At 36.5% G+C, this 10,005-nt stretch overlaps 1 protein-coding gene across 2 annotated transcripts; it reads left to right on the forward strand.

Annotated features, from left to right (window-relative positions):
- Positions 1 to 1,853: 1,853 nt before the first annotated feature.
- Positions 1,854 to 9,328, forward strand: LOC115634069 (ITG-like peptide). Of its 2 annotated transcripts, none has more exons than XM_030531615.1 (6): positions 1,854 to 1,982; positions 7,113 to 7,428; positions 8,249 to 8,381; positions 8,447 to 8,657; positions 8,714 to 8,825; positions 8,880 to 9,328. In XM_030531615.1, the coding sequence occupies exons 2-6, from the start codon at positions 7,171 to 7,173 to the stop codon at positions 8,913 to 8,915; spliced, it is 750 nt and encodes a 249-aa protein (XP_030387475.1). In that variant the 5' UTR covers positions 1,854 to 1,982; positions 7,113 to 7,170; the 3' UTR covers positions 8,916 to 9,328. The 2 variants fall into 2 exon arrangements, with proteins under 2 accessions (XP_030387475.1, XP_030387476.1); XM_030531616.1 differs by having other exon boundaries at positions 8,714 to 8,813; positions 8,880 to 9,282.
- The last annotated feature ends 677 nt before the right edge of the window (positions 9,329 to 10,005 follow it).

Here is a 10,005-nt window from a genome sequence, read left to right on the forward strand (position 1 = left end):
TCCTGACCCCCCAGCTCAAGCACTGAAACTCATCTACAGCGTGCATTTTCTATGCGCTGCGCTACAGTTTTTCCGACCTTCACTTCTGCGTCATAATAAGGGAAGTAGTTCCCTACACGCACAGGTGCGGATTTTAGCTGCATTGTTCTGCTTGGGCAACGTTGCGTATGCGTTATGTCTATCAAATGGCTAGTTTTGCAAAAATTGCGCAGAAACAACTTTAAAAACCTCTTATTATTTACACATACCTCATCAAAGTTTTAGACATTGAAGCACAACCTTGAGCGCTACACTGCACTAATCGCTTCGACTTTTATGGGCTTGGGGCAACAGTTTCCACGAACAGCCAACTTTTCAGCTCATAAAGCATCCCCTGACAACGTTTCCGCAGCTGGGCGACCAGGAGAAAAGCTCATAAATATGTTCTGCATGGTTTGCAAATGCCGGCACTGTCGTTTGCAATGTCTTTTATGCATACGTATATATACAACGTATGTATACATGCAACAGCAACATAAACTTTTGAAAATGCGCATGTAAAGTTGCAACAATAAAGTTTCAACTACATCTCATATTAAAAAAGTTTTTAGTTAGTGCCGTGCCAAGGTAGCTTCGCTTTGGTCAGTTATTGTTTGACAAACAGATGCGCCGTGGGGAGAAATGGAGTTTGGTTAACAGGATATAAGCTCAGGTGAATGCAAGCAACTTTATGCGTATTACAGGATTTTCTACAACCCACTACCCTTTGGAAAAAATCGTAATCTATATATGTATATTATTATAAATTTATCATTGGTCGTTATCAGTAGACAATTGTCATAGAATTGCCATTAAAACCCCCATTCTATCTGTTTTATGAATATTTCCCATTCAATGCTAAACAAACGGTCTCAATTGATAGTAGCAATTGCTGCTGAAAAGGCGAAAAGGGGTTAATCTAATCGAAATAACCTTTAAACATTTTCAGAAGATATTGCTGTACAATGCGTACTATTAGTTGAGACGAATGTCGAATGGCTTTACTAGTTTGATGAACGCAATTTATCGCTTAGGCGACGAGTTAATATTAACCCTGCAGATTCATTTAATATTCCTTCTTCGCCATTGCAGCTTTTACTTAATTGGAATTATTTTGTTCTACTGAACTAGTAGTATAATATAAATATAAATATTTGATAAACAACTCAAACTTACAAAATAATTATATTAATTTGTTGTCATTATACCCTGTACCTGAAAGAGTTCATTAGGTTTGCGGAAAGTCAAAAATGTAACAGGCAGAAAAAGCCGAACCCACAAAGTATATACACGTATATTCTTGATCAGCATGACAAGACGAGTCGAACTAGCTCTGTCTGCATGTTCATTTTATATACAGATGCCTTATGTGCGTATTCAGCACGAGTTTGTTTTACTTTGTTGATATTATTGTTGCTTCAAGGATAAAAACAGCGACGGCAACAACAGAACCAACGACCGCGAACCGCAATCCGCGTGACGTCAGCCAGAAAGTAGCCAGTATAGGTTCGTATATGTATGTATATAGTACTTGTACATAAATTTTGTGCCTTTTTAAATTGATTCACAGACGACACTTCTCACACATACACACACACACACACAAACACTTAGACATCATTGTGGGCCGAAAACGGAATGCAAGAGTTAGAGATTAGGAAGAAGCGTAAAGCTTTTAATTCATAAAAATGTTCGGCGCAAAAAGCTTGGCCGCGAAAGCTTTTTGCATAGCCAGCCGACAGGTGTTGCCTGCGAAATTCCGCCTGTATGCCTGTTTGGCTCCTCGCAGTTGTGCTCTGTGGCAGTTGCGGAAAGGACGAGCACGCGCAAGGTACGTGTTGACGCTCGAACTCTGACCCGTTGTGCCGACGGCGCCGCGCAACGCGAACAAACTGTGTGTAGCAATCAAAAGGGTGCAGCTTGTGAAATTGGAAGCTATTGTCCTAGCACAGTTAGCCGAGCATGTAAGTGAATGTGGCGTTCATTGAGTATCCCAGCCCCTCTCCCCCTCCATATAGTTATTCTGCTGCTAAATGTATGTGCGCGCAGGATGCACGTGCAGTGCTGACGTGCGCATATTTAGTTCCTAATTACACATCCATTTGCATAATTATGCATAAAACAAGCACTGTGTTGCATCTGCCTGACAGCGGACGCTGTTTGTGGTGGATGGGTATGTCGCTGCAGGCGATGCCACGCCTATGCGCTCTAGAGCCAGCACTTCAATTTATGCGACACCAGCAGCAATGGCCACAAATACCTGTCAGGCAGTACACGAGTACTTATGGCCTCATAATTAAAGCCGCCTCAATTAACTTTTGCAAATGAAAACTCATTCGACAGCCCGTCAGAAGGACGCAACTGAAAACTCATTTGTGGACAGCAACCTTCCTCCTGTCGCTTTTCCCACAACATGTGGCAATGTGGGCGTGTGAACAAACGCACCCAAACGCCTACATACACATACACATACACATATACATACATACATATTTTATGAACAGCCCACAGTTGCGAGGTATTTTTAAAAACTTATCCAATTTCTTAATATTGAAGTGCCTGTGTGGCCTTATGTTTCTGTTGCTCTCATGCAGTTAGCGCCTTCTTCGCCTCATAGTCATTTGCCGGGTATATTAAGGCTCGCATTGTGATGGCTAAGTTGTCCATTACACTGCCAGCGTTGAAAGCTGAAACCGCGTTAATGAGCTGCTTAAGAGCTGCTACCAAAAAAGGCAACTGAGCTTGCAACACTTGTTCTCCCATTCTAGTACCTTGAAACTTTAAGCCCCTTAAGGTGAAAACGAGTCATCATTGCAATAGATATTTGGCCATTATCTCACAAATATGGCAATTTATACTTGTACAGTCTAATTATAATAAGAGAAGAGAAAAGGACCATCACATAGAATGATGAAAACAAATAAAATTTAACATTCATTTATTCTATCATTGGTGTTATCTGCGATGACGCGGTGTAAATATTAAATGACATTTTTGTTGATTTTTTCATCTTACTGTTCTCTAAAGCTTTAGATACATTTTTGTTGCCTATTGAAAATGTTTGTGGTTTTTCATTTCAATAAGTAATAACTTTGTTGCCAAGTTTCAACAATTGATTCAGCTGCTATAGGAACGATCATTTAAAAAATCACAGTTAGTTGAACAAATTATTTGCTTACTACGATAACGTATCTCATATGATACTATTTTTTGTATTTGATTTTATTATACAAGTATTGCTGCCAAAAAAAAACCATTAGTGCAATAAAAGTATTTCCACGACTATGGTGGCGAGAGGGGTCTACTTCTCACAACTTTATCTTTCTTAGACTGGAACCAAAGAAGCCACCATCAAAGTAGCTTTGAAGGTCTGGCATTTAATTATGTCGTAGGAAAATACTTGCATTTTATGGCTATGAATTTGAACGTCCTACTTGTATTTTATTAATGTCTTATTAAGCCCTTGCAACGGATACATATCGTTTTATTTGATAGTTAAAGCGTCCAAATGGGGCGCCTAAGATAAATGTACAAAAGTGATCAAACCAATTGATATAGTAAGTATATAAGTCTGTTTTTATGTAAATTAGGAAAGTTATTGTTATAGTGGTTGTAGTGTACGAGTACAATAACTATTTTTGTTTTATAATATGCAATAATCTACTTATTTCGTTTTTGAGAAGCTATGCAAAATTAGAGTCTGATGCGTCTACACAGAGATAACTTCTTTGCTAATTATGTTAAAGATTGTTGGAAAATTATATAACTTTCACTGTTAAAGCTCTTAATAGATATTTGGCTAGTCCACGATTCGGCATTAGTTCGGCATAAAAAAAAGGTAGTTCTGAGTCACGAATCTATTTCTCCAATATGTTTCGCATGTTCCTAACAAGAACTATATTAATTAAATCAAAAGCACTCTACATAAAGCAATATTTGACGGGTAGGCATAATTGACGGACATTTTTCAATTGAAGGTTGTCAAATGTGAAAGGTAAATGAAAAAGGTATACTTTTCAGCATTCCCTTAACTAACACATACAGAATAATAACCATGCTTCGATTTAGGGCTTTATGTACAAAACAAAAAAGAAAAAAAAAACTAAAAATGGTGCAGTGTGCATGGCACAAACAATTTTAATTGTGCTAGCGGGCAACATGAAAACAGAAACTTCCTAATTGGAAAAGTTATGCGACAAACAGTTAAAAGCTAGCAAAAGGAGATGTCTAAGTACAGACTGTTAATATTCAAAAGCAAACGCAAAAATAATAAAAAGCCACAATAAAATGGCAATAGTGGCGCTTTCGGCAGACAAATAAGAGTATTGCGAAGTTTTTATTCATTTATATTTAACAGGCGTCCACCGAAATTAGAGAAATCACATTTTCCGCACGACCTGTTCATTACGCTTGGGTTCAAAGGGTCCCAGAATAGGCAGCAACAGTTGAACGGCATACCAAAAACCCAAAAAGAAAAAAAAAAGACTTCAGGTTGGCTGTAACTGGTTGAGTTCAAAGAAATTGATTGCGTTCTAAGCCACTGTTTCATTTTAAATTGTAATTAATTGACATTTTATAATTGGCCAAGCAATGAGAATGTTTTCTCGCAACATTATTATTATTAATCATAATCCATTTCGAAGAGCACTCAACAAATTAACTTTTTACTTTAAAAGACTGCCTACACTACGATTCGTTTCATACCAAGAAAAATATTGTAGATGCTGTAGAAATGAAAAAAGTACCCTAAATAAGCCCTTATGGACCTATCTGTCTCTCTCTGTTTGATTTACAACTTTTTCACAGTCCTATAGCAACAAAAATCGAAGTATGAACAAGAATGCAATGCTAAAGTCGAGCAGACTCAACTCTTCAATACCCTGTACCACCCCACAACAAAAAAATGTATTAAAAAAATGAAATTAATTTAATTAATTAATTAAATTCAATATAAAATATACCATACATACATTTACATTTACAGCAGAATCGTGTCTATGCGTGAGATCAGAAAAAATTAACAAACTCGTCCTTTTTCGAGCTCAGGACAATCTGGATACCAAGTTTGTTTATTCTAGCTCTTATACATTCTGAGATCCTTTGGGTACATGGTATAAAAAGAGACTTTCTGCTCTGATATAACAATGTAGTCATTGATACGATATGTTTTCAAAATAGTTTTTATAATCAAAATTAAGTTCACTGGAAATGTTTAGCCGTCAACATTTACCTATGAAGAGTTTTAAAATAAATGTGTTCCTTTTTACTAAATCGATAGAAGAATAAAAATTAAATTTCGTATAAAGCCTACATAGTGTTATATCTTAAACGAATACTATACTTGTATGCATTAAATTCTAGTAAAAAAAATGTCGACAAAATCACTGCAGCTTAGATTTAATTATCCTAATTTGTACTCACAAGTAATATATTCTTGGCGTGTACTACACATACACAGCATGAATGTAATTTTCTTTGCCAGAAGGCACGTGATGGGCAGGATTTTGACGCGGAAGTGCAGATTGTGGTTGTGTGTACAACGCACACTTTAAGCTACAAGGGACGTTATTACAGCACTGTTTACCACTTTGTCAACATTCTATAAATAAAGATGTAGGTATACGTGTCGCTGGCCAGCCCACCGAACGTGCTACTATTTATAGTTGTAGTATGTGGCAAACGTGGTACCATTTATAGTACGAAGCACTCCCATTATTATTATTTTTAACTAACTTCCTGTCCGACATTGATGAAGACAAAACAGGCTTTTAAAATAATTAGTTGGTTGGAATAAAAATATCCATTAGATACGTCAACTGTAATCGAAGAACGAAAATTAGTTGACGCTTTAGAGAACGATTAAAGCATTTGGAAAAACTCAAACCAAAACAATAACTTCGTTAAGTGTGACAACAACACTTTCAATATGACATTAGCTTGAAATTGTTGTACAAATAAATAAGATTTTGATTTTGCTTTTTATCCAAATCTTATTTTTCAATCACATTGTGTCAATGACAGCTTAATGGTGCACTGATCCGTCACGATGGGTCTGGACAACGCATTCAAATTTTGGGAGGAATTGTTATTGAAGCAGGCTGGCAAACATCGCGATATGGATGCATCAGTTACTGTGACAAAATCCAAAATGTTGGAGAAAGTACCAAAATCGAATACTACTCGATTCTATGTATGTATTCGAGTCTGTTCGTATCAATATGAACAGTACATACATATTTATGAGTGCATGATTTGCTTGCAATGCAAACACATGTAATACATATGTATAGCTTTTTAAGTATTTTAAATGTATAGAGAGAGGCTCAGAATTAAAAGTATATATTTATTAATTTTTTTCTAACAATTCCAAATTTTGTTTACTAAATTACATAATCCTTTTCTTAAAGAAAATATCTTATATAATTCATTTCCGTGCATTTCAAAATTCCCTCCACTAAACAAATTACAAAATATTTTTTAAATGTATGTAGATATATCTGACTTATAAATGTCCATTTCTATAAACCAAATTTACGAAGCAAGCTATTCTGGTCAGAGTAGATCTTGGCTCTGGTGTCATGACCGACTCGAGCTCTAGCAAACATTTTTATCATGTGCGAGTATGTTTGTATGTATGTTTATGAATACCTGTAAAAAAACTCACAATAATTAACGATCATATATGATTTTGGAAGTAGTGAATCGAACTTCTACCTCGTTTTGATCTCATTCTCAAACGACCAACCTTGTGCGTCAACCAAAATGGTATAATCATAACGAATACGAGTCGACACTTGCTCTTCTCTGATACATACAGAGAAGTGCCCTAAAATGTATGCTACACTTTACACTATGCCAGCACTTTTAATGGCGATTTCCTGCAAAGTGCAATATTCACTTACGTTCATATATAACAAGTGAACTCACAGTGGTAATAAAGATGACTATACGACCGCGTTTTAATGAAGCATCAAACAATATTTTACGCGTTTTACGCTTAATTTAAATGAGGCTATTAAAGCAGCTTCCAGCTGTGGCATCGTGAGCTTTACCTTTTAATGCACTTTAATTAAAGGCTATGCTTTCTTGTATAGCTCACACAGACCCTCCCCCGATGACGTACTGAAGTCCTAGATTGGCAACATTGCAATTATGAAAACCATTTTGGTTTGGGCTGCTTTGCTCCTCGGCCTTGCAGCACAGCCGGGTGACTCAACGTCAAGCTGGCCTCGGGCCTTGTTCAATCGCAATTCACGGAACTTTCTGGGACAACATAGTTTGGCAGGAAAGGTGGCTGGCGGGTTCGATGCTGATGAGACTGGCAATGTGGGCGCCTACGAAGTAATCGCTGATAATTTGAAAAACAATGGATATACCGAGCTCTTTGAGCCATATGCAGTGGAAAAGCAGGTAAGAAAAAGTTGCTCTATATTTATGCAATTCAATTGAAAGCTATTCCCGAAGTATTTCCACATAAACTGTGCTTCTCTTTTTGATTACTGATAGTAATGTGGAATAGATATGGTGGGGTAATGAATCGGAAAAGGGTAATACTTTCATACGCCCGACTTTTCATATAAAGTTGCTGATGTCGTTGTGGCTGCTTGCCTCGAGAAACTGCACGATGTTGTTATCACTAACGATGCTACAAAAAAGTGAATATCATTTTCATTTAGCGACGAAAAAATTGTAATGCTTAAATTAGACTGAAATAACAAATTGTCAGAGTCCTTTTTTTAATGAGCTGTTTGCTATCTTCAAAGGAATAATACAAATTTTAAGAGCATTTGCATTTTGTTTTCACTTAATGAATACTTTGTCAAATGGCATTTCATTTTTAATGTGTCATTTGCATACCAACGAGTTGCAATTATCCAAACCATACATATATATGTATATGTATATGTATATGTATATGTATATGTATATGTATATGTATGTATGTATGTATGTATGTATATGTGAGCCATATATAAAGGCACACACTTCTGTCCACATGCTGTGAGCGCAAATTGGAAGTGCCATGAACTCGTGCGTTGTGTCCGGGTCGCCATTTGTTTTCAATTAATTTCGCAAAGCCAGCTAAAGTTCAAAGTTTGCGCGTAGCGTTTTAACAATAGACGTTTGATTACGTGTGGTTTTTAGAGGGAGTCAGAAAGCCCAGCTAACAGTCAATAAGAGCTCCGTCAACATAATACTCATACGCATAGTATTCTGCCCCCTTTTTCAGCCGCAGCTGCAGGAGCAGCCCGAAGTGTACGGAATTGTAGAGCCGCTGATTGAGGACACGCCCTGTGCCAATCGAGCCTGCCTTGTGAACGATGATTGCTGCCCCACGGGCGTCTGCGTCAATACGTATGGTGGTGCGTTAACCCTTACGGTCAAATACTTGTTGATTGCCAATTGAAAACACTTATTTCCATTGCAGAGGGGAAGTGCATCTACGTGTACGGACGCAAACGAGATGAGTGCCAGCACAATGCGGACTGCGCGCCTGGTAGCGCCTGCATGCCAGATGGAAGCTCCTGGCGTTGTCAGGCCACTTCTGCCGCACCACCATCCTTCCTGCAGGACGTTTTTGGGCTAAAGAGACCACTGGGCGGCGATTGCAGTAGCTCGGCTGAGTGTCAAGTCGCAAAGTAAGTGTGAAATTGTTGACATCGAGAGCTTAGTTATGCGTTCTTCAAACTTTCAGGGGCATGTGTTGCCAGCAGCAACGAATTCATCATCGAGTCAGAGCAAAGTTTAGCTGCGCATATTTTCGCGATGCCTTTGACTGCATTGACATGTTGGAGGTGGGTGTGGAGGTAAGAAATTGAAGTCCTTTTGATCTAATAGATTCCACTTGGTTTGTTGGCCAGCACCTTCAGGAAGTCTTTAAACATCGTCGAAACTAAGGGCCGGCAGAGACTCCAGAATCTCGAATTGCGAATGAAAGCAACACAAGCGACCTAAAAAAATATATAAAAAAATAAAAACTTATTTCGACAACAATATTGAACACTGACCTAAATTTTGAACATTTCAAGTGCAAATAAAACATACATATCATTCTTAAAGTTAAACATTGTACCAATATTAGAAATGAGAAAAAGGAGAAATTATTAATATAAGTAAATGGGTTTTCTTCAATATACGTGCATATCAAATTTTGGTAATTAAACAATAAATACTTATCTCAATTAATATTTTACTCGCATGTGTTTTTAGAAACATGTTATTTAGAAAAGATGAAAACTAATTGCAATCAAAAATTAAATACTGACTGAGGCATTCAATGTTACTACAGAAAGTATTATGTGCTTTTCACATCTAAATGTCAAATGCTGTCGACAAGCAAATCTATTAAATGTATTATGTACTATATATAAATATTCAATCATGTAGCAAGGCCCATAACCAAAAGAGAACTGTAAGCTTTGAGTTGCGCTGCTTTCAGTTAAATCAAGTCAAGTCAAGCTAAGCCGACAAACATGATATTTAATGTTATTGTAATGTACATTTTAAAACTCATAAATAAAATATAATGCACGAAAAAGGTGCAAAGGGTAAGCACCCGCAAAACAACAAACAATAAGTGTGTGGATTTCTTTTGTTGCGATAAACAAAGGTAAGACAAAATAAGCCATTGTTGAAACACATTAATCATCAGCTAAACAAAACGTATACTATACTATAAGCAACTGCAGTGCACTTTGAAATAAATATATTTCATTTATGGCATCATGTTACCCGCAAGTTTTTTTTATTTATTCATATTCGCAGTATTTTTTAACAATAAAAAAATAATAAAAAAAAAACTTAATGAATACTAACATAGAATTATAAAAAAAAAACAGTATACAATCTTTTTATGTGATACTACTAAAAAAATTTAATTAAATAAAAGGCCATTAAATATACATGTAATGATAATCTTATATGAAACATTCAAGTTAAAATCTAACAACATTAAACTCAAACCTCAAAATCGTTGTCCATTTAAGT

Source organism: Scaptodrosophila lebanonensis, unplaced genomic scaffold, assembly GCF_003285725.1.
Source record: "Scaptodrosophila lebanonensis strain 11010-0011.00,11010-0021.00 unplaced genomic scaffold, SlebRS2 tig00000001-arrow-pilon, whole genome shotgun sequence".
Lineage (NCBI taxonomy): Eukaryota > Metazoa > Arthropoda > Insecta > Diptera > Drosophilidae > Scaptodrosophila > Scaptodrosophila lebanonensis.

Coding starts and splice junctions, on each gene's coding strand:
- LOC115634069 (XM_030531615.1), top strand. CDS start 7,171: ATGAAAACCATTTTGGTTTGGGCTGCTTTGCTCCTCGGCCTTGCAGCA. Junction 7,429..8,248: donor CATATGCAGTGGAAAAGCAG/GTAAGAAAAAGT, acceptor CCCCTTTTTCAG/CCGCAGCTGCAGGAGCAGCC. Junction 8,382..8,446: donor CTGCGTCAATACGTATGGTG/GTGCGTTAACCC, acceptor TTTCCATTGCAG/AGGGGAAGTGCATCTACGTG.